At 40.0% G+C, this 25,649-nt stretch overlaps 1 protein-coding gene across 1 annotated transcript in view; it reads left to right on the top strand.

Annotated features, from left to right (window-relative positions):
• TBC1D8 (TBC1 domain family member 8) overlaps positions 1 to 25,649 on the top strand; it is a 90,608-nt gene that overhangs the window by 36,755 nt on the left and 28,204 nt on the right. Inside the window, exons 3-5 of the mRNA XM_065423676.1 lie at positions 4,767 to 4,885; positions 8,126 to 8,354; positions 15,847 to 16,087. Of these exons, the coding sequence (XP_065279748.1) occupies positions 4,767 to 4,885; positions 8,126 to 8,354; positions 15,847 to 16,087 (589 nt within the window). The remainder of the gene's footprint in view (positions 1 to 4,766; positions 4,886 to 8,125; positions 8,355 to 15,846; positions 16,088 to 25,649) is intronic.

The raw sequence follows: 25,649 nt of genomic DNA, 5'->3' as shown, positions 1-25,649 counted from the left end.
ATCATGCCTCACCTATCTGTTACAGTTCTTTGAGGGGGTCAGCAAACGTTGACAAGGGTAATTCAATTGATATAGTGTATTTGGACTCAGAAAGCTTTTGACAAGGTTCTCACCAAAGGCTCTTAAGCAAAGTAAGGAGTTTTGGGATATGAGGGAAGGTCCTCTCATGGATCAGTAACTGGTTAAAAGACAGGAAACAAAGGGTAGGAATAAATGGTCAGTTTTCAGAATGGAGAGAGGTAAATAGTAGGGTCCTCCAAGGATCTGAACTGAGACCAGTGCTGTTCAGCATATTCATAAATGATCTCGAAAAAGGGGTTAACGGTGCGGTGGCAAAGTTTGCAGCTGATACAAAATTTCTCATGATAGTTGCATCCAAAGCTGACTGGGAAGAGTTACAAAGGGATCTCACAAAACTGGATGACTGGTCAAGAAAATGGCAGATGGTGAAATTTAATGTTGATAAATGCTAAGTAATGCACATTGGGAAACATAATCCTAAGTATACTTATTAAATGATGGGGTTTAAATTAGCTGTTACCACTCAAGAAGGAGATCTGAGAGTCATTGTGGATAATTCTCTGAAAACATCTGCTCAATGTGGAGTAGCAGTCAAAAAAGCTAACAGAATGTTAGGAACCATTAGTAAAGGGATAGATAATAAGTCAGGAAATATCATAATGCCACTTTAGAAATCTATAGTATGCCCACACCTTGAATACTGTGTGATGTTCTGGTTGTCCCATCTGAAAAAAGATACATTAGAATTGGAAAAGCTACAGAGAAGGGCAACAAAAATGGTTAAGGATATGGAACAGCTTCCATATGAGAAGAGAAAAATACTGGGACCATTCAGCTTGGAAAAGAGGTGACTAAGGGGGGATTCAATAGAGGTCTATAAAATCATGAATGGTGTGGAGAAAATGAATAAGTAAGTGTTACTTACCCTTTCACATAACAAGAACCACCCAATGAAATTAATAGGCAGCAGGTTTAAAACAAAAAGAAGTACTTCTTTACACAGCTCACAGTCATCCTATGGCTCTCATTGCTAGGGAATATTGTGAAGGCCAAAAATATAACTGGGTTGAAAATATAATGAGATAAGTTCATGGAGGATAGGTTGATCAATGCGTATTAGCCAAAATGGCTAAGCCTTTGATTGCTTGATGCTGGGACTGGACGACATGGGATGGATCACTTGATAATTGGCCTGTTCTGTTCATTCCCTCTGAAGCGTCTGGTATTGGCCACTGTCAGAAGACAGGATACTGGACTAGATGGATTAGTGGTGTAACATAGTATGGCCGTTCTTATATTTCTTGTGTGTCTTTCGTAGTCAAAGCATGTTTGCAGTTTTACGAGCAAAAAATCCATAAAGACATTAAGAACAATGAAAATTTAACCTGCTTCTGACTAATAATCCTCTTGTTATGAAATGCTGTCTTCAGCAGCTGGGGAAGAAGCAGGCTTCCTGCTAGGGCTGGCAATTCTAGTCAGTTAACACAGCAGAACCCGACTCTCTTTAGCACAGTGTTGAAGTTTTCCAAGCTGCCTCTTCCATTGTGGCTCTTTGCTTATCCTCGTTCCCCAAAACTGATACCTGAATTTATTTAGGGAGGGGCCTGGGGAAAAGCTGCTGAGACTCTGCCCCTGTAAGTTCCCACAAAGCCGGAGCCTTGGAGCAGAAAAGCAGTGTTCGGGTTCTACTGTAGCAACTGGGGGAATCTGCTTATTAATTTCTCCCTGTACTAGTGAGGTGCTGGAGGGGCTCTCAAGATTCCCCTCAACAATCCAAAGATTGTTCTGGGTTGAAGGGGGTTACAGGCAGTTTCTATTGCAGTAAAAGTTGGAAATGCAGCCAAGGAGCAGCTCCTGTGCCTCCTAGCAATCCCCATGCGAGTACGTAATGTTGTGTTGCCCCCACATTGCTGGATAGTTAACATACTGTTGAAAAATGGAATATTAATTATTAACAGTCCGCTTAGATAGGGTCTGTGGGCTTAAATGCTAGCTTTCACACAAAGACATGTTCTCTGCCTTTTCAGAGCATTTACAAGCAAAATAAGATGTACAAATTCAAGGCAAGGTGGATGAGGGTAATATCTTTTACTGGAGCAACTTCAGTTGGTGAGAGATAAGTTTGCAAGGTACACAGAGCTCTTCTTCAGGTCTGGAAAAAGTAATCATAGTGTCACTACTAATTACAAGGTGGGACAGATTGTCCTGTGACCGCAGAGGTGTCAGTTGCCCCTTCATTTTAACTGGTCTCCTGTAACCTTTTATGCTTAACAATCTGTCTCATCTTGTATTTAGCTGTGACACTCTACTTACTTTTTCAGACCTGAAGAAAAGCTCTGTGTAGCTTAAAAGCTTGTCTCTCTCACCAACAGAAGTTGCTCAAATAAAAATAAATTACCTTACCCACCTTGTCTCTCTGATATCCTGGGACCAACCCGGCTACAGCAGTGCTGCAAAAAATACCAGGCAAGACACGTGAAGACAATTCAGAACAGAGTGGGTGTGGGGATTATCGAAGAAGTGGGTTCGGAGGAGAGAAGAAGAGGAGTGAGAGGGTGCTTAGCAGCTGGGGACAAGAGACTCTAGGCATAGGGCAATATTAAAAAAAAAAAAAAAGCCATGCAGCAGAATGAGAGGAGTAGATGAAGGGAGGAGTAAGGCAAAAGGATTGGGAAGAGCATAGGGGGCATGAGAAGGAATGAGAGTAGCCAGGGAAGGGGTGAGTAAGGCCATGTCTACACTACCACTTATGTCGGCAAAACTTGTGTTGCTCAATGTTCTAAATAAAGAACCTGAGCTACCGAAGTTTCCCTGTCATAAGTGGTCGTGTTTACAGCACTGTGTCGGCAGAAGAGCTTCTCCTGCTGACATAGCTACTACCGCTCGTTTGGGGTGGTTTAATTATGTCGACGGGAGAGCTCTCTCCCATCGGCATAGAGCAGCTACACAAGCGATCTTACAGCGGCGCAGCTGCTTCAGTACAGCTGTGCTGCTGTAAGGTCTGTCGTGTAGATGGAGTCTTAGATCATGCTTGTGTTTGAAGACAAGGAGCTTGAATTTAGGGAGTAAGAGATGGGGAGCTCAGGGAGGAGAGGGAGTCACGAAGCGGTGAGGTGACATGGTCAGAGAGGAGGAAGATAACTTGGGCAGCATTTTGAACAGAATGAGTGGGTAGACCGTAAGGCAGAGAGAAGATTTACAGCAGTCCAGGTGAGAGATGACCAGTGCTTGGACAAGGTGTCTAGCAAAAAAGAAAATATACCAACTACTATGGAATACTCCTCCTTACTGTAGTCTCTCATTCCAGACTGCACACACAAAGGCAGACCGCTGATTCATCCCCACTGTGTTTACCCTCTATCTACATTGTCCAGGCTTAAAAGTTCAATTTAATAAATTGTCATTTTATATTAAAACATCTCCTATGAAACAGTAGGTCTTAATTAATATCCTACAGCGTGTGGTCCTCCTAATAGTTAGCAAAGGCCATCTAAATGGCTGTCTTCTTTCTTCATGATTTCTTCTATATTTTTTGCCTTGATTGATGATATTTATGAAGTTCCATCGCAAAACCTTCCTGTTGAGGAAGTTAAATCTTGGAAAGTTTCCCTGCCAGTTGGCATTCCTTGTGGGAAACTTAGCAGAGGAAGGTGGAAAATGTTTAGCTAAATTTATCATCTCTGCCGTGTGAGGCGACATGCAGTCTTTGATGTTTACAGATCTCAGGTTTTGTGATAATGAGATTTGTACTTGAATTTTCTTTTTCTTCCTCCATGCTCTGCTCTTTTTGTTCACTGTTGCCTCTCTTCCCAGCAGGGCACTGAAAAGAGCACATCATGCCTTCTTTACCTGTTACCTATCCTGTTTAATGACTGACTGGCAGGTGCTGTCTTGTGGGGTGGCTACTTTTTTCCTAGTAGTGCTGTTTTACAACTTGCCTCTTTTCCTTGCACTTTTTTGGTCTCATGTCGTTATGACGCACTGCAGCTTTTTTGGAGCAGTGGAGCTCAACAAGCATTTTGCCTGAAGCAAACTGCCAGAGACTAAAATCACGTTTTTGGAGTTTGTAGGTACACGTGGTACTTAAGAATAAATTGTATTGCTTTTTAAAGAAATCCATCATGTTTCAAAGCTTATTCTATTTACCCACCTCTCTCCAAAACTGGAGACATTTTCATTTTAGGTTTGTCAAGCAGTGTTAAAACAACCAAAACTAAACTCCTTTGTTGTCAGACATCTTGATTATTATAAAAGCCTTCATGAGTAGGGTACCAAATTAAAGGTCACGTAACCTCCTCCCAAAGGCACATACGTGTGTGTGTGTGTGTGTTTGTGAGTCTGAGAGAGAGAGAGAGCATGTGTTTGTTGGGAGAGGCAGGAGAGTTAAACCTTAAATCAAAAATGAGCCACATCCAGACAGGGCAGTAAGAAGCTTTGTTGTATTTTTTCTGCTTTGAAAGTCAGAACAGCATTTGTCTGCAGAGAACTTGTATTCAGATCTTGAAAACTAAAAGTACTAAAAACGACTACTTAAAATAGTATTACTTTTGTTTTCTCTAGTTATGCCTTGAAATGTAACATCTTATTGACCTATTTGCTACTAATAGTTTTCATTTGTGACTTCAGAAACTTAATTTCTTTTAATGCACTATGACACAACTGCATTTAATTTCTTTTTTTTTCTAGTTAGTTTCTTTCACAATTTCTTCTATGTGGTTTTTAATTAGCTCTTTTTACTTTTCTAGGTGCCACTCTAGAGGAGATAAATCAGCACTGGGAGTGGCTGGAGCAAAACTTACTCCATACTTTGTCTGTTTTTGATAATAAAGAAGATATTGTTAGTTTTGTCAAAGGGAAAGTAAAGGTAAGAAAAGTTGTCTTGCTTTCGTCTTTCCCCTGCCCACTAGTAAAGGAATTGGTAGAAATAACTCTTGATATTGTGGAACTATACCAGTTTACCAACTGTTTGTGTCCATATTAGCTTTTGCCCATCTAGACAGTATTTTTGATAAAATGAGGTGACTTTGCAGCTATATTTATTCTGAACACAATTATATTTGTCATGAAATGTACATAGCTTTCTTTTTCAAGTCTTGATTTCCACATTCCATATCAGTGGTCTCATTAGTTTGTTGTCATCCCGCATTGGAAAGAGTTGGAAAGTATGTCTACGCAGTATTTTCATCTGATATCCACATACCTAGGTGCTTACTAGCTATGGTGAAAAATACCTATGCCATCATGCCTCAGGAACCTACAGGAATAACAGCTGTGTAGTCTGATATGGGCTGTAGTTGATTGGCAGTACATTACATTTACCTTTCAATTTAATACTTGCAGGGCCTGATTTTCAGAGGTGCTGAGCGCTTGCACCTGCAACTGAAGTCAGTGGGAGCTGCAGGTTCTTAATACCTCTGCAAATGAGGTGTATAGCTTCATCTTTCTCGTGTCCATTATACATTCTTTCCCATTCTGGCTTCACTCCAATTTTCTTTCCTGTAATAGATCATGATGTATTGTTTCTTGAGTTTTCTTCAATATCTGTTTATTCTCTTTTCTTGATCCTACACTAAGCACACATTGTGTTCCCATAATTGTGTAGCTTCTCCCTTTTCTTTTCCTGCTTCCTTCCTCTCCGCTGATCTCTGTCTCTCTCATACTTCCCTAACACATCCCATCAGTCTCTCCTATCTACATCTATCCATGCACGCACTCTCTCACACTCATCCGCTTACTCAAGATTGAAAATTTCACCAGACACATAATTGACAGATGACTGAACCTACTAGCACAAGACCCAGGTGTAAGATGTGATGGGTCCCACTGTCCAGGGGCAGTGCTTATGTGAGAAGCCAGCCTTGATCACACACACACACTTGGAAGGGGGAGGTTGCTTGGATTTCTAAGAGGGTATTGCCTCTGCACCCATACTCAAGGGGCTTTTAATTTGTAGAGGGTAGTCAACACAGAAATGCTCTGACACCCTAGATTACTAAGGCCCTACCAAATTCACGGCCATGAAAAACGCGTCACGGACCGTGAAATCTGGTCTCCTCCTGTGAAATCTGGTCTTTTGTGTGCTTTTACCCTATACTCTATAGATTTCATGGGGGAGACCAGCATTTCTCAAATTGGGGGTCCTGATCCAAAAGCAGCGCCCTGCCAGCAGCAGTGCAGAAGCAAGGGTGACAATACCATACCATGCCATCCTTACTTCTGCGCTGCTGCTGGCGGTGGCTCTTCCTTCAGAGCTGGGCTCCTGGCCAGCAGCGGCCACTCTCCAGATGGCCAGCGCCACTGCCAGCAGCAGCAGTGAAGAAGTAAGGGTAGCAGTACTGCAGCCAGTAGCGTAGCTAGGGGGGTGCAGGGGAAGCAGCCGCTTCTCCTCAGCACATTTTCCAAAAGCGGCACCTTAGTTAGGGGTTACCATGGCGCCAGCGGGCGGGGCCCACGCTCCGCTCTGAAGCTTGGCCTGCCGGGCCGGCGCTGGGCTCCTGCAGGCAAGGGGGGGCAGCACGGCTGGAGGAGCCATGGGGGGGGAGGCGGCGCGGCCGGAGGAGCGAGGGGGGGCGCAGCATGGCAGCCCGCGGCGCGGCTGGAGGAGCCATGGGGGGGCCGTGGGGGCGGCACGGAACGGCCGGAGGAGCCAGCCAAGGGGGGGGGGGTGGCGCGGAGCGGCCAGAGGAGGAGCCAAGGGGGCGTGGCCAGAGGAGGAGCCAAGGGAGGGCACCTTTTTAATGTTTGCTCCCCCTGCTCTTAGGACCTGGCTATGCCACTGACTGCAGCCCCCCCCCCCCCCCCCCCGCCCATAATAACTTTGTGACCCCCAATCACAACTCCTTTTTGGGTCAGGACCCTCCAATTACAACACTGTGAAATTTCAGATTTAACTAGCTGAAATCATGAAATTTACTATTTTTAAAATCCTATGACCGTGAAATTGACCAAAATGGACCATGAATTTGGTAGGGCCCTATAGATTACAGTACATGAATCTCTAGTATCAGTGATATCATTGGTCTTGGACTGCAGTTAAACTCTTGATTATCTGTGATGTTACAGAAATAAAGATAAAATTCTATCCAGGGACTGATGACCATTCAAAACATCTGTGTTTAAAAGACTAGCTCCAAATAGTCTGTTGCTGTATCTAAATTTTATCCCTAAATGGGGAAAAATGACACCATCACCTACTTGATCCTTGATGCAACATCTGTAAAACGTGCACCTTGTTGAGAAGTTTTTCTTTTTTTAAATTCCTATTTCTGGCAGTAGTTCAGTGATTTATCTTTCCTTACTACACCCTGTACATCCAAGTTCTCTGAAAGGCTTGAATAAAACTCACATCTTTTAATAATTTTGTGACCATGAAAGTGAGAGCAGGACACCTAGAATTCTGCAGGTTTCAAACTGAATAATGGGCCCATATTTTTATTGTTACATCAGCTCTCTGGCCTTTGCTATAGACATCTGGCATATGGGATTACAGTATTCCAGTAGGACTGATTTGTATTTTGTAGCACCTGAAGTAAATTTGCATTTAGCCAAGCAATTTGCATTTGTCTTTCTCTACTCCTTATTTATTGTAGAGCTGTAATGAAAAGACATAGCACTTAATTATTTCAAGTCTTTAAAAATAGTTAAAAGCTTATTACAGGTTATCGTATACTTCACTTTACTGTTTCTTGGTAATATTGCTGATCAATATAAAAATTTGGTACTGTAGCTTTGTGCTATGTAAGTCAAATTAAAGCTTCTACAGCCATCATATGCTGAGTGAAATTCCAATCATGTTTGCCTTCTCTGGGTTATTTGAAATAATCATGGTGATCAAAGCAAGCCATTATTGGTATCAAGATTTTAATTATAAATTGTAGTTTGAACAATATTTTTCAGTTATAACTTGGGACCAAAAAGAAGACTGGGTTTGGAAGTGTGGGTAAACAGACTGCAAATACTAAGTAAATGTCCGTATAACTTGCACATCAACTTGGATACCTTTCTAAGAGAGAATCAGGATTTAAAAAATGTACTGATGGCTTGTAATAACTAGTTTGGGCAAATTACCAGTTTGCCGTAATATATTATCTTGTCATTGAATCAGGCATTGATAGCAGAAGAGACCAGGAGTAAAGTAGCAGAGCAGGAGGAGGATCCTGAGAAGTTTCGAGAGGCGCTAGTGAAATTTGAAGCCAGATTTAACTTCCCTGAAGCAGAGAAGTTAATTACCTATTATTCATGCTGCTGCTGGAAGGGTAAAGTTCCTCGTCAAGGCTGGCTTTATCTGAGCATCAATCACCTCTGTTTTTATTCCTTCTTCCTAGGCAAAGAATGTAAGTGTGAACATATAAAAACTGTTATCCCTATACCCTATGCAGACTTGTAAACATACATATCACTTTTGGGGTAATTTTTAAGTTGATGTATTTAAATCTAATCTTCTTCTATGGTATTTGGCTAATGCAACAGTGAAGAGTTCTGAAACTTGTTTTGTTTGGGTCAACTATCTTGTTAAATTTGAGTGTATTTGCTTTTAAAAATTCTACGTTGTCATGTGTCATCCATTTTTATATTTTATTTACAACAAACTGTTTTCTTATTAGTATACATAGATAATGGCTTTAAACTGTTGTTTTTTTAAATGTGAAGTGGACCGTGGTGGTAATTGTATGGTGGAAGTCAGGAAAACAGTCTGCTCTAAAAGGGTGCTAAATAGTTTAGGCCCCAAAGTAGATCTGCCTTAAAATGTATCTGATGTGACAGATTCTTAAATACCTATTTTTAATACAGAACATAGTCATTCAGAAACAGTCCCTCCCCCATTGGTGTGTACATGCACACACACAAAAATAGCCACTGTTAATAGCTGCAGTTAGTACAGAGACAGCAAAGGAAGTGTAAGTTGGCTAAAAAAAAATCCGTTCGTAGAACTATGTGACATCAATTATGCACTTTAAAGTAATATGAGTAGTAAACATAACACAGCTGTGTCTTGTGCTCCATGTGACGAGGTGGAAGGGGAAAACCAGTATTTTCAAATGAAAAGGAATGAAAATTTGTTTTTTCAAGCTTCTGAACAAATTTTACAGATAAAACAAACAACTCCCAAATATCTTAAAACGTTTGTTTTCCCTTTTCAACCTTTAAATCTTTCACAGAAGTGACAAGTTAAAGTTTTAAGAATGGCTTGAAAAATCTACCAGATAATCACTACTACTAAGCCATTCCAAAAGATATGGTCCCATGTTTCCAATGGAGCCCCAGGGAGCGTTCTTATGAGATGCCCTCCATACCCAGTCTTGGATGATGGAAATTATAAACGAAGACAACCTTTTAACTGTTTTTTTCTTTTCAGGGTGTGTGTGTCTTCTCCTTCTTAACAGGATTATGCTCTTGAGTAACACTGTAGGGATTCCTGTAAATCCTACCACAGCTCCAGCAGGAACAGCAGAATGAAACTTTGTTCATTATACTCTAATGATCAGGGAGGCTTTACTGTTTATGTATAGAAGAGTTATTTTGTCAAGTCAAATTGTGATCATGTGGTTATTCAAATATTATATTTATAGATTAAAGCTGAATTAGAGTACAGTAAAATATGCAAAATATTAACTCTTAATTTCTAGGATTTAATACATCCCCTCTCCCAATTAGATGTCTCTTTTCCTTTCTATTTTATTAGAACCCAGTTATCATGTTGCACTTGCAACTTCTGCTGATTATAATACAGAAGTTGCATGTGGCTTGGAAAAATGTCGTTGTTGTTTTGATGCATAGTTAGCTCAGTCTCTGTTTAAATATCTTGTTGATTGTCCACTAATATATGATGAACATATGAAATCCTCTGCACACAATAAAATGGATTCTTACAAATCAAAGCAGAAGGGGAAAAAATGCCTTACTATTATTCACAAAGCTTCATTTATGTATTACTGGAGCTTATTGAAGGATAATGAAGGGACACTACCAAATATTATACTACATAACCAGAAATAGCCCCTTATCTTTGCTAGTAACACTTTATTAAAATGCAAAATTGAAATAAATATAATTTACTTTACATTTATGTTCATTTTTCATCTTGGACAGTGAAAATAAACTACTCATTCACTTTTGTTTATAATCTGTTTCACTTCCTGGTTCTCATGCATTAATTAGGCTCATGCTTGGGAAAGTAAATAAAAAAGCAAAACAGTTTTCATTAACATTTTTTTTCTCTTGAAGAATGTACTGTATTCCTCCCCCTCGTCCCCAAAAAACCCCCAAAACAAAACAACAACAAAACCCCCAACACACCACCCCAGGATTGCTGGAACAATTTGTATAGTGGGGGTGCTGAGAGCCATTGAACCAAACTGTAAACTCTGTATATAATGGAAACCACTGCAGCACCCCCCGCAGCTCTAGTTCTAGCACCTGTGCACCAACCCGTCCTAAATAGGGCTGTTGATTAATCACAGTTAACTCACGTGATTAACTCAAAAAAATTAATTGCGATTAATCACACTGTTAAACAATAGAATACCAATTGAAATTTATTAAATATTTTGGATGTTTTTCTACATTTTTATATATATTGTATTCTGTGTTGTAATTGAAATCACAGTGTATATTATTCTTGATTACAAATATTTGCACTGTGAAAGATTAACAAAAGAAATAGTATTTTTCAATTCACCTCATACAAGTACTGTAATGCAATCTTTGTGTCCTGGAAGTGCAATTTACAAATGTAGACTTTTTGTTACATAACTGCTCTCAAAAACAAAACAATGTAAAACTTCAGAGCCTACAAGTCCACTCAGTCCTGCTTCTTGTTTAGCCAATCACTAAGACAAACAAGTTTGGTTACATTTACAAGATCTAATGCTACCCTCTTTTTATTTACAATGTCAACAGAAATTGAGAACAGTCATTTGCATGGCACTTTTGTAGCCAGCATTGCAAGGTATTTACACGTCAGATATGCTAAACATTCATATGCCCCTTCATGCTTCACCCACCATTCCAGAGGACATGCTTCCATGCTGATGACGCTTATTAAAAAAATAATACATTAATTAAATTTGTGACTGAACTCCTTGGGGGAGAATTTTATGTGCCCTGCTGTTTCAACCATTCTGCCATACATTTCATGTTATAGCATTCTCGGATGATGACCCAGCACATGTTGTTCATTTTAAGAACACTTTCACTGCAGATTTGGCAAAACGCAAAGAAGGTACCAAAGTGAGATTTCTAAAGATAGCTACAGCATTTGACCCAAGGTTTAAGAATCTGAAGTGTCTTCCAAAATCTGAGAGGGACGAGGTGTGGAGCATGCTTTCAAAAGTCTTAAAAGAGCAACATTCCGATGAGGAAACTACAGGACCCGAACCACCAAAAAAGAAAATCAGCCTTCTGCTGGTGGCATCTGACTCAGCTAATGAAAATGAACATGCATCGGTCCGCAGGGCTTTGGATTGTTACGATTAGAACCTGTCATCAGCATGGACATATGTCCACTGGAATGGTGGTTGAAGCATAAAGGGACATGAATCTTTAGTGCATCTGGCACGTAAATATCTTGTGACGCCGGCTACAACAGTGCCATGAGAATGCCTGTTCTCATTTTCAAGTGACATTGTAAACAAGAAGCGGGCAGGGCAGCATTATCTCCTGCAAATGTAAACAAACTTGTTTGTCTGAGTGATTGGCTGAACGAGAAGTAAGACTGAGTGGACTTGCAGGCTCTAAAGTTTTACATTGTTGTATTTTTGAATGCACTTATTTCCTGTACATAAGTCTACATTTGTAAGTTTAACTTTTATGATAGAGAGATTGCACTACAGTACTTGTATTAGGTGAATTGAAAAATATTTTTTTTATTTTTTTTACAGTGCAATACTTGTAATCAAAATAAATATAAAGTGAGCACTGTACACTTTATAGTCTGTGCTGTAATTGAAATCAATATATTTGAAAATGTAGAAAACATCCAAAAATATTTAAATAAATGGTATTCTATTATTGTTTAACAGTGCGATTAATTTTTTTAATCACTTGACAGCCCTAGTCCTAAACTTACTTGATGGTGTCTAGTGTTGAAATTCTTTTTTTTCTCATCTCTGATATGGGTGACAGACACGATTTGCAACTCTTTGTCGTGTTTGTCAACTGACATACTGAATAGTTCATAAATAATTATACTTATGAATGATTGTTAATATTGGAGAACTTGACACTTATTGTGAAGCAAGGAATTTGTTATCCTGGTTTTCATGTCATAGTCACTAAGGACTAGATCCGCAAAGGGGACTTAGCCTCAGTGTTCAAATACCTAACTTAACCCTGCTGCCTCATGACAGCCACAGCCCGGCGTTAGGCACCCAGGCTCCCTATACAGTGTATGGGGAGAGTTAGGTGCTGAAAACTGGGATCTGCAAAAGCCAACAGGGTGAGTGGAGAGCCGCTTAAGCTAGCCAATAGGTCACACTCCTCTCCTTGGCATTTCCTATCTAAGTGCCCAAGTCTGGGTCAGAGGGAGGCACCTATTTCTGCTTGCAAGGCCGTCGAGAGCGGGTTCGGGCCCCGGTGAAAATTTTTTTTCGGGCCCCCCAGCAAGGGCAGATCGGCTAAACAGGGCCGACGATGGGGGGGAAGCCAGTCCCCGGGCCCCCTTCCGGACCGCCGGGCCCCGGTAATTTGTACCCCCCCCCCCATCTGCTTGGGATCCACAGTCAGGAACCTTCTCGTGGAATTTGGCACCTAAGCCCTTCCTTACAAAAAACAGGAAGTGACGGCTGCCTTTAGCTCAGAGCACTCAGCTAGCATGTAGGAGACCCCTCTGCCTGATTTGAAGCAGGGATTTGAATCCATATCTCCCACCTCTCAATAGAGTGCCCTAGTCACTAGGCTGTGGGATATTCTGGGGTAGGTGGCGCTCAGTCTTCAGTGACTAATTATTTTTACACAGTGGAATGGCTTCAACAAGAGAGACATTCCACTGTGTACAAATTTTAGCATTGGAACAGGGAATTGAACTCGGGTCTCCCACATCCCAGGTGAGCCACTGGGCTATAGAGTTAATTTCAGTCTTTCTCTGGCTTAGTTCCCACTTGGGCTTAGGCATGAGGTTGGCACCTGGGTGCCAGGACTAAAGCGCCTATGCTTATGGCCAGCAGCAGATTATTAGGTATCTAAGGGACTTTACTGGTGGAAACGTAGCCACCTATAGGATTAGGCAGCAGCTAAATGGAATTTTTTAGCATCTACGTTTTGGATTTAGGCAGCTAAAGTGGCAGTTAGGCTAGATCCACAAAGGTATTTAAGGAATGCTACTTAAAATGCCTAAGTCTTACGGCTTTAGAAAATAATGCCAATAGAACATGGTTCTTGCACTTTCTCAAACACAACTGCTGAGAGAAACAAAACACGAATTACAAAACCGAAAGAAAAAAGTCTTGGCAGTTATTTTAATTCTGTTTTATTGAAATGCTTCAGTGCTGTTGGATGAACATAAATATGGGCAAAGTGCTAAATTTTCTGGGTCTGCTAGTGATCAAAAAATCCTTGTTTTATTTCTGGTGATGTTAGTGAGTTTTATGTGAAGTCACAGTACTTTGAAACGAGAAGGGCACTTACACTGAAACATGTTCGAAGATACCCAAAGGAGGGACATCGATCAAAAGATTTAGAATTTTGAAAGGTTGGCGTGTTCAGTTTCTTAAAGGGCTACTGTCAAGTTTTCATAGTTTTTAATTAAGTTTTCATTGTTCCTAAACTTTGAAAATATGTTATCTTTTGCCACCAGTTTTGACCTTTTTTGTAATTTGGCATGCTGCTCCTGTTTCATACAGAATATAAGCCAGTGGTGGGCAACCTGCGGGCCGCATGCAGCCCATCAGGGTTATCTGATTGCGGGCCGCGAGACATTTTGCTGATGTTGACCGTCCGCAGGGACAGCCACCTGCAGCTCCCAGTGGCCACAGTTCACTGTTCCCGGTCAATGGGAGCTGCGGGAGGCGGCGCAGGCCGCAGGGATGTGCTGGCTGCTGCTTCCCGCAGCTCCCATTGGCCGGGAACAGGGAACTGCGGCCACTGGGAGCTGGGGGTGGAGGGGGAGAGGGGGCCGTGACGTTATGTCTTACTTGGCTGGCATGTTTGACAACAGCATTAGTAATAACATTAGTACAACTCTAGATAACTAGTCTTTAGTCCCTTGGCTGTCTGGCTCTGCTGAACTAAAATATTCTATGGTCATTCATAAACAGTTTGTGTGACATTAGTATGCTACATTTAAATAGGAAAAGTTAGAATCAGGGAACACTCTTGACAGGATTATGGTTATAGAATAATACAGTAAACTCACTCAGGGTCTTTTATAAACGTAATTAATTATCATGGACATGTTTTATATAACAAAACAATCAAATCAAGACAAGGCTTTACATTATTGCCTTTTTATGACCTTATTAGCAACAAGAGATTGGCCTGCGATATTGGTAGAGTAGTCCTTATGTTAACTGGCGACGAGAGTCCTGGGTGAGCTTCCAGGTTAACTCAGGTGGAAAATCTAATTTATTTTCAAGTGCTTTTCAGTAAATAGTAGCCAGATTGTTAGTCTCCTTCCATAATCATCCAATATGTGCTGATCCTTTTTCTCTTCTTTGGGTAGTGACAGATGATTTAACAGAATGTCAATATCAAAAACCCTATCTTGTACTCTTTCTTAGTTGTAGTTGGACTTTGTCACATGCAATTAAATGTTTCTGGACAAAATTTACAGCTGTCAGTTATTTAAAAAAATTAAAATGGGAAGATTAAATTAATATGCATAGTAATTTTCTTGAGAGATCTATTTATGGGTGACATTGCAGCCTTCTTCAGATTTCCATTGGTAACAGTTATAGTGTGTGTGTGTGTGTGTGTGTGTGTGTGGCCTTTATATTTCATATGAGGTATTTCTCACTCTTCTTTTTTACCTCATTATACTATATAGGTAATAGAAATGGGTCTCTCAAGCCGGACACAGACAGAAATGTACACATTTATTTTCTGATGACATTGTCCCCACAGTAGTTAAATTAGAGTAATTTGTGAGCCTTGAGTTTTATTACTGTTTTCTGGTGATCTTTGTAGCCTTGTTAAGGGGTGGTGTCAGTGTCTTCCTCATCAAAGGAGACTTCTGATATATAGATCTATACATTGATATATATGAAACTGTTAGCTCAGTATTTATGCCACATATGAGAGGACCATACTGTAGAGTGCACTGCTGAATTCCCTAGTACAACCATTTACACGTTGTGTTGCGTAGTCATCCAGTTTACTTCTGTTTCCAGACTCTGGGCTTAGTTTCCAGCCAAAAACCATCCAGTCTGGAAGTAAGCTAGCCTGCTGCTTCCCTGAAACTATCCAAGTGAGTAGGAGACCAAGTTCTCACCTTTCTCATAGCCTACTTCCAGTAGGGTAGATGGCCCTGAAACCTTTCCTCACGTTCTTGCCACCCCCTAGCGAATGAAACGTAACCTGCTTTGTGGGGAGAGGACTCCTGTCAATGTTACTTGATGATTTAGTGTCTTTCATGAAAACTAAAAGAGACTTAAGAGGGCAATCCCTCAAAAGAGAAGCTTTCTGCCTAGAACATGGGAGAATGAATAGTGGGTACGTATTAGGCATTTATGTTTTTTGTTTTTGTTTTTTTTAATATACAGAAGAATATTTTTCTTCCCCTTTATACCTGTTTAAAGTCCGTTCTGAATTTTAATATGTTTGTATATTTCTGAAGTCTGTGAAAAGTTTAAACTCGGTTCCTAAGAGGTTTTTGCTCTTTTTCAATGGCAGTAAAACTCCTAGTTCCCTGGGTTGATGTCCAGAAACTGGAAAGAACCTCCAATGTCTTTATGACTGATATCATCCGTATCACCACTTCAAGTAAAGAACGAGACTTCTCCATGTTCCTTAATATTGATGAGGCATTCAGGATAATGGAGCAGCTGGCAGACGTAACGCTCCGAAGGCTACTAGATAATGAGATCTTTGAACTGGATCCAGGTCTCCAGGATCCTACTCAGATTACAAAAAGGTAAAAAGCAAAGTTCTTGCTTATGCAAGAAGAATTATAGAAGTACATTTCCCATTTTCAGTATTTTATTAGCTTGGTGGTAATTAAATATTGAACAACTGTGTCTTGAGGAAAAAACAGATTTTATAATATTTTCGATCTTCTAAAATAGAATTTTTCAGTGTGTATGAAACTCGTCTGGAGTAGGTATTCAAGTCACACACCTACATTTTCTGTGTTTTCTGAAGCAACATCACTCCTTTTTTTTTTGTCTTTTAAAAGTACCATTTCATTGCCCAAAAGTAAATTCCAATAAGCGAGAATTCCAACTGCCTTGAACAACAGCACTCTTTGTTATGCTCTTTGTTCTGTGTAAGCTTTCCAAGTGCTGATAACATGGTAATTATTGCTTGTGGTCACATCCTAATGAACTTCTGACAGACGGAAAGTCCCTACTTCTATTATTCTCATAGTTGATTTGACAGGGAGTCCTGGGAATCAAAACTGTAGTGAGAGATTCATATGTGATTGTCTGTACTACACTTTGCCTTTCATTCCAAATAATCCCTATATGGATTCCTCACCCACCACTGAAATGAAGTTGACTCTGAGGGGAGGAAAGTGGTAGCCATTCTGTGCCTGTAACACTACACAAGACACACACGCGCACACTCATGCTCGCTCGCTCTCTCTCTCTTTTTTTTTTTTTTTTTTTTTTTTTTTTTTTAGGAAAGTGAAACTGCAGAAGGAATTTTAGGTGGGCAGAATATAATGACCAAAGTTGGAATTTACCTAGGACACCCTTGTTGACATCATGGTGTCAAATACTTCTAGTCTGGGGGTCATTCCAGGCGTGTAGGTTGTGGTTTTCCCAATTATACATCCAAGTCCCTTGACCCTGCAGTCAGAACTGTACACCCTCATAAATATAGATCACTCATGCTACATGAATGAATGATTTGTGAATGGTTTCTAGGTGGGGAGAAGAGGTTCTGCTGATTAGAATACAGGTGTCCAATGACTGTTTTCCGTTATTAATATGCTTCGGTTTTGGTGGCCATTTCTGCAATGATGCTAAGATTACAACCCCTTTTCCAAATTCTTGTGAATAGTGCTATAGGATCTTTAATAGCAGATGAAGATTCCTATACACTATTATTTTCCCCAAGCATTTTAAATTTACACTTAATAGGTGAAGTCCTGGCTCCATTGAAGTCAGTGGGGCTAGGATTTTGCCTGTTATGTCATTGAAGAATATATTTTGAGCAGTCTGTAAATTTAATGAAGGCAGTAAGCAGTAAAACTTACTTATATACGCCTATTCAGTGATGCCAGAGGTTTCTTTAAACTAGAAGATTTGGGCCAGATTTTTAAAAAGTGCTTAAAAGGATATTGTTGAGGTTTTTGTTTTTTTAAAACAAGACTTTGCCTTGGTAATCGCGTGTGTGTGTGTGTATATATGTGCGTGCTTTTACTCTGAAGAGTCAGTTGTATTTCTAAACCCTCTTTCTGCTTTCCACTCCCTCTCCTGCCCTCCCCCCCCCCCCCCGCCTCTAAACAAACGAGTTCCTCCGAACCTCATCTTTCGGACTAAAAATATATTGTCTTGAAGTAAAGAAACTAATGCACAGGAGCTATGACACAAATTGCACACCAGTTTTTTTCTGGGGGATTCCTAATTTGTAATTTTTAAGTTCTCCTTTTCCCACCAAAAGACTCCTTGAATTAAAAATCTTAATTGAAACAAAAGTTAACACCCTCCACCCCCACAGAAGTAAATATTGCACTTAATAGACCTCTGATATACTGTAGTGGCAAGATCTTCAGCCGAATCAAACTACAAATTGTTTTCTGAATCGAGTTTGAAAAGAAGTATGTATATTAATGAACCAGCAATAGGAGCACAAATCATCCCACACCTATAATCACACAGTTTCTCCCCTTCCCTCCCCTGCCTTCCTTTCTATTTAAAAATAAAAATAAAAATAAAAGGAGAGAAGAAATAGTTTGCAAGAGAATTCCTGAGCCTGACATTCTGTAAACATGCTGGCGAGTGGTAACTTGAGAGCGTGAGCAGAAAGGAAAATACAAAGATGTTGAAATCCCATTTCCTGTACACAGGTTAGACAGGTAGTGGCTAGCTAGGTAAGTTGGTACTTTGATGTAGTATGATTCAGCAAGTTCGTTTTTTGAATAGTGGATAAACGAGTTGCTAATTCTGACATATTTGGGTTGAAGTGACTTGTTTTTTCACTGTTGTAATGGTTCAGGGAATACTAGTTCTCACTTAATTTTTCCTTGTGTTCTCTCCTTAACATTCCCTTTTTTGCCTTGGAAGCAAATATTAGAATGTGTTGTAACGCAATGCCAGAATCAATGTAATAGGCCATATCAGGATGTATACAAATTGATTTAAAATAAAAAGTCTGATTTCCGCCCGCCCCCCCTCAAATATAAGTTAATCTTTTGGGAAAAAATAATTTAAAAATTTTAAAATGTATGTTCAAACCAAAATTTATATAATCTATTACAATCATTTAAATTAAATTTAAATAATAGTTAAGCGGTAGGTGTTTGCTGCCAAAGTTTTAAAAAAATCAAACCACTGAACTGGTTGAAGTCACTGGCTAAGCACCTGGAACCAGGGTTTATTGACGTTCTAAATCACCTTTTGACACCAGTAGCCTCTTCTGCAGGTTTAGAGAGAATATTTTCTTCATTTAAGATTATTCAACCAGTTCAGTTTAAGGACTAGTCCACTCATAGTTGAGAAACCAATTGAGAGTTGAAAAAGCAGGGGAGCTTGTTTTTCCTTTTTCCAGTCTATGAATAAAAATAAGATGAGAGAATGAGACTTACTACTTCTAAAATCTTGAAGGACAATGTGACCAGAAAAAACAGTTCAATTCACTAACTGCAGTTACTTCCTTTATTTAGTAAATCCATTAGTTTTAAATGCAAAACATGTTTTGATAAACTATTTTTCTTACATATCCAGTAATCTAAGATCATTTTTACTAATTAAATAAAACAATTTTAAAGTGTTATTTTTGTGCATTCCAGTTGAATTCCAATTTCCATCCAAATGCAGCTTTACACAAATCATGAGTAAAAAAAAAATTAATCATCTTGTAAATGAGAAACATCATTCACCGTTTTCTAACAGAAGAAGATGTAAAAATTAAGAATCTGAATAAATGTATATTAAGCTATAAATAAATGTGTACCCTCCTGGTTAGCAAAAAAGAGGAGCAAATTACACCAACCAATGAGAATTAATCTTTAAGAAAATAACTTAAAAAGTACAAATGCAAAACGAGATTAAAATTGATATTTAAATCATGGTTTCCTGCCTGGTGATTTTTAAATCATGATTAAAATCAATTATTTAAATTACTTTAATTTAAATGAGTCCACCCTGGGCCATATACACCTCTACCCTGATATAACGGGAGCCAAAAAATCGTACTGCGTTATAGGTGAAACCGCATTATATCGAACTTGCTTTGATCCGCTGGAGCGCGCAGCCCTGTCCCCCCGGAGCGCTGCTTTACCGTGTTATATCTGAATTCGTGTTATATAGGGTCGCGTTATATTGGGGTAGAGGTGTATTATAAAAATGACTCCTTTACCCCCCCGTTAGTATTTTTTTTATACTTGTTGATGGGTTGGACACTACATTTCAGGGGGGGTTGTGGCAATTCTTTTTAAAAGATGCCTTCATTTCTCTGGAAAAATGAGAACTTGTGTGGAAGATCATCATATCCTATATAAACTACACATGGAAAATAGAAGCTTATAATTATAATTCGTATTTCAGAGTCTCCTGTTGTCATCTTGCTGAAAAGTAATATAGGGCCCAACCTTGCAACCCTTTACTCATGTAGGTAGTTCTGTAATTTCGATGGGACTACATGTGTAGGGGCTGCTGAATCACATAGGCGCCAACTTTCCCTGGTGCCGGTGGGTGCTCGCGTGCCACCGCCCTGACTCCACCCTTTCCCCGCCGTGCCCCCATTCCAACCCCTTCCCCAAAGTCTCCGCCCCCTCCCAGCCACATTGGACCACTTCCCCAAATCCCAGCCCCAGTCCCGCCTCTTCCCCAAACGTGCTGCGTTCCCCCTCCTCCCAGCTGCGCGAAACAGCTGTTTCGCGGCTCAAGCACTGGGAGCTAGGGGGAAAAAGCGGGCACGCAGCGTGCTCGGGGAGGAGGCGGAGCGGAGGTGAGCTGGGCGGGGAGCTGCCAGTGGGTGCTGAGCACCCACCAATTTTTCCCTGTGGGTGCTCCAGCCCCAGAGCACCCACGGAGTCGGCACCTATGCTGGATCAGGTCCATAATGTGTGACAAGAGCAATATTGGGGCCTAGTGTCAAAGCAGATAGTAAATCAGTTTCCTTCCTTCTTAATGTAATGATGATGTTCATAGACATGGATTACAAAGGGATTAATGGCCATTTAAGCACACTCAAAAGCAAAGTGAAGCTGAGAGGCAGTTGATAACCACAAAAGGCCTTTATTGCAAATGCAGTTCAGTGCCATGAACTACACTGTTACATAAGATAACTCTCTTATCCAAAGAGATTAGATTTTCTTTTTTTGTGAGGGTTTGAAAATTCTGTTTTAATGCTTTCTTTGATTTTCTGCTTCCATCTCATTCAGGATGTTAGAGGACAAACACTTCTTGAGGAAATGGCCTGAGTGGAAATGTAATTGGGTGCATACGGTGCCAATAAGATTTGAAGAGGATAATAATTTCTCTGGGCTGTTACTGTCTTAAATCCTTTTTCTTGTTGTGTAATGATGAGTTACCAATCCATAGAATTTGAAGCAAAATATTTAAAGCAAAAAAGTTCTTTTGATTGTTAAGCCAGTGTCAGAGCTGAATGGAAACTGGTTGATGAAATAGCTTGCATCACAAATGTTGCTTTCATCCATGTGATTGCTTCTGACAGGGAGGCTCAGAATATCAATGTGTCTTTAAAAAAAAGAACAGGAGTACTTGTGGCACCTTAGAGACTAACAAATTTATTAGACCATAAGCTTTCGTGGGCTACAACCCACTTCTTCGGATGCATAACTTGATGGATTTCCACTCCATACGGCTAAATGCAGTGCCTTGCATAATGACAGGTTTCAGAGTAGCAGCCGTGTTAGTCTGTGTCTGCAAAAAGAACAGGAGTACTTGTGGCACCTTAGAGACTAACAAATTTATTAGAGCATAAGCTTTCGTGGGCTACAACCCACTTCTTCGGATGTAGCCCACGAAAGCTTATGCTCTAATAAATTTGTTAGTCTCTAAGGTGCCACAAGTACTCCTGTTCTTTTTGCAGATACAGACTAACACGGCTGCTACTCTGAAATGTGTTTTTAATAAAACGACAATCTTTTACCAATACTTCCCAGTTTATACATATCAGGTACTTCTCACCCCATGGAATGAAAAAATAGTGAGTAACCTTTCTCTAAAAGTGAGAAGTCATCTAGCTACTTACCAACAGAACATTGTCATTTAGATGTTTTATTCTGTAGTTACATGTTATTTTAGTTCTTTGAATATGAACAGGCAGTGACTCAACAAAACTGAGATCCTGCCAATATGACCCTTGTTGGTTTTAAAATATAGAAAACACATTTGACAGCGAGGATACAGTCTGAAATGTTGAAATACTGTCCAGGAATTGTTTTTGTCAGCCATATGTGTATTATTTCCTTTAAGTAAAAGACTTTTAAAAGATAACTTTTAGGTCACATATAGATGATCATAGTTCAGTCTTACTAGTCACTCAATGTGCTGGAAACAAAGATAATCCTAGAATCCAACAAGGTGCAAGTTGGGAACCCAGGCTAAAAAAAAAAAGGGGGGGGGAGCGCAGAGTTGTCTGCTGATTGCCCTGGAAAATAGGGAACAAAACAACTTTTTTTTCTTCCTTTTCTCTTTTTGGGGGTATATTTTTCTTAACTTTCATCATATCTTCTCACTGGTACATATAAAAATAATGCTACTTGTTTTAGTTGCTTGTTGATTCATAAATATGGAACTGCCAGTACCAGAAAGAAAAGAGGTGAGTTGCTTGAGTTTAGCAGTCCCAGCAGGTGGGGACATTGCACTCATGTTTCAGTGCTGGAGGGGTTTTGAAACTCAGAATGGAATCTTTGGAATCCCCTTTTTTTTATTAGGAAGGGGAAGATAACCTAGTACAGGGAACTTAGCTTATTTGCCAAACACTGTTCATGCTTCTCTGTAAATAATAAACCTTGACAGTGTCCATATATCAGCATAGGCTATGCCTCAGTGCTTGGGTCCACCACCTTAATTGAGTCATTTTAACTTGTCTCCAGGATAATATTGTATTTATTACTGGCAAACTTACAGCTGATATCATGGGCCCATAGATCTCAATCTTTGCTGTATCACATTTAAAGGGTTACCTTTCCTGTTTCAGCAACTAACTTTAGAGGTACCTTTTTTTAACTGCCATAGATACTTTACATGCTGTACTTTTGTTGGGATATATTTATGAGGGCACACAGTTGCTGAGAAGCGGAAATGCATAGCATTTCTCTTTGGGTAACCGAATTCTGCTCTTCTGTTCCACTTGTGATTCTTTTCATATAAGTTTTCATCTCAGCCCACAGTGATGTGAGTACTGACTGCATTTCATTCTTGTGCTGCCATTTGTTCTCTTTCCCAGATCCCAGAAAGCTGACCTCCATCTCAGCACCTTTTTTTAGAGCAGTGGTGGGTAAGGTGTGGTCTCCTGGTGCTGCTGTCTGATCTTGCTTCATGAGTCATTCCGAACAGGCAATTCCAGTGATGTTAGGATTGGCATCCTTCCCTAATGACGGGAAGCTACGGTTATGTCTATATGTAAACTGCTACAGTGGCACAGTTGCAGCGCTGCATTTTTGCCACTGTAGAGCTTCAGTGTAGAACAGTGATACTCAGACCTTAGGGGTTCAGGAGCCAAATTAGCAATCAACATTACCCAAAAGAACTGCAGTAGTGAGAATTCATTGTTTCATATGCTGGGGTTCTATGTATTCATATTTAAACCGTATGACAGGGGAACTATTTAGCTTTTATTTTATTTATATATATAATATTCTCACAGCAAAATGACTGACCAAGTATTATTATTTTATCAACCACAATTGGTTAATAACATAGTAACATAGATTGGTTAATAACTTAGATTGGTTAATAATTAAATCACACAGTGTTTTAATTTGTGCTATTAAGAGCTGCAGGAGACGCATTAAAGAGCCACTTGCGGCTTGAGAGCCAGTCTGAGTAACACTGGTGTAGACACTCACTGCAGTGATGGGAGGGGTTCTCCTGTTGCTGTAGTTAATCCAGCTCCCCGAGAGGGGGTAGCTACAATGCTTTCGTTGACCTAATGCTGTCTGCACTGATGGTTAGGTCAGCTTAACTATGTTGTGCAGGGGTGTGGATTTTTCACACCCTTGAGTGTGACGTAGCTGGGTTGACTTAATGTTTTAGTATAGACCTTACCTAATGCATCCTCTTTTTCCCCTAAAAAAAAACCTTCATGTGGTGTTGCAGTGCATGTCGTCATGCCAAAAGGCAAGCATGCACTTTGTGAATTTATATAGGTTTTAACACATATTCTGTTAACTCAAAGAGAGGTGAGGCTAATGAGTCAGGACATTGTGGCAAAATAAAATGTTAAGATACTTTAAGACCTGTTTTGGCTGAAACACGCAGTGTATCTATATAGTGTTGTAACTTTACTAGCTATGAGTTGCTGTCCCTCCTCCACAGTAACAGAAATCCAGCCAGATGAAAAAAAAACTTTAAAGGAAAAAAGCATAAATGTTCTCATTTTAATATAACAAGTATTGGTGAGCACCATCCGCCGTTGCAAGATGCCAAAGTTACAGCAGTATTTTTTCTTGTTCCTGTGTAACCTCTCTGAAATTCTTAAATATATCAGATTATTTTTCCTTCTTAACTGAGTATTGTCTGTATGTGGCTGCCCCGTCCCTTTTAATTCAGGTGTATTCAAAGATATATCTCTGTCTATACTATAGCACTCCTGTGTTTGATTTCTGGTGGGAAGGAAGGCTGATCTTGTGAAATATTAAACTGGGATTTGGGAGAGATTTGGATTCAGCTCTGCCACAGCTCTGGGACTGTGAGCAAATCTCATAATCTCTCTCTACTCCAGTTCTCCAGCTGTAAAATGGAAATGATAAAGCACAGACATACTCTTCTCCCCGCAACCCCGCAAAAAAAAGACAAAACAAGGAGTATTCAGAAACCCTTGTTCTTTTGGTATAGAGAGGCTACAATATTCAACCCCTGCTGACAGTGTGCTCATCATCTTGTGCTAATGGATGCTGGGTGCACCCTGTATGCCAGGTATTGAACACAATTATGCCATGTTCACAGTGGCCAGGCAGAGTTCAGCCACTGTTTAGGAGGGAGGGATGAAACTGAGCAAAGCAATGTTTGACAGCCAGTGTTAAACATAGCCAGCTTAAGGTTTTCCGCTGTCTTGGATGCTGTCTGTAACATTTTATAAATGCTCAGGCGTCAGTTTTGTAGGGGACAAGGCACAGCACTTCTAAATTGCATGAACACTCATCTCAGCGTGAGACGCTCAGGCTTCTCGGCGTTGCCCAGAGGCAAGTATTGGCGTACTCCTGTACTAACATTTTACTAGCATAGGTATTTGATACCTGTCCTACACTACCCACAGTGCAGGGTGGAAGTCTGTGTTGCAGAATGTGGAAGACATGTTTTGAAGAGGGGAAACAGTAAAGATCACATTTAGAAAACTGGCTCGAATGCACTTTTCTGGTTTATGCTAAAACAGGGGACGTGTAGCCCATGTTAGCTAAAGCCTGATTTTAAAATTGGTTCAGCTAGTGCTGCTTATTTCTTTGTGGAGAGAACCCTAATGTTCCAGGCATCAAAGTGGTCTTTGTTAAATGCCAATGAATAGTTGTTCATATTACAGATATGAATGAACATTTATATATTGTGTGTATAAACACGTATAAATACGATTTTATAGTGGGGGAGTTCATATACATAGCTATATAATTTCCATATACACAGAGACTGCACGCACCATGTAATACTTTCTCAAATTCTCATGCAATTTCAATACCCCAAAACTTCATTTATACATACTAAAGGTTGCCCAGTGGTGCCTCATTTCAGTCCCTAAAGTGGAAAGTAGCTAAACTTCCAAAAATCTGGAAATCCAAAGTTAAGGTATCTTCCACCCCTGCAATGCAAATTTAACTCTGCCCCCTTCAAGTGCTGCTTCACATACTAGCAATCTACTCTCACAGTTGCTACAGAACACTTGTGGAACAGAGCACAGGAGCACTGTAGGACAGCCTAACACATTCTTTTTACTAAAGCCTGGTCTCTTCTTAAAAGTTAGATTCGCATAACCCTGAGCTCCATAGTTAAACTAACCTAACCCCAGTGTAGATGCTGCTAGGTTGATGGAGGAATTCTTTTGTCGACCTAGCAACCACCACTCAGAAAGGTGGATTACCTAGAGCAACGAGAAAAACCTCTTATGTTGCTGTAGGAAGTGTCTAC

The sequence above is a fragment of the Emys orbicularis genome, chromosome 1 (assembly GCF_028017835.1).
Source record: "Emys orbicularis isolate rEmyOrb1 chromosome 1, rEmyOrb1.hap1, whole genome shotgun sequence".
NCBI classification, from domain to species: domain Eukaryota; kingdom Metazoa; phylum Chordata; order Testudines; family Emydidae; genus Emys; species Emys orbicularis.
The sequence above is the reverse complement of the archived record's forward strand: the minus strand, read 5'-3'. Positions and strand labels throughout refer to the sequence as shown.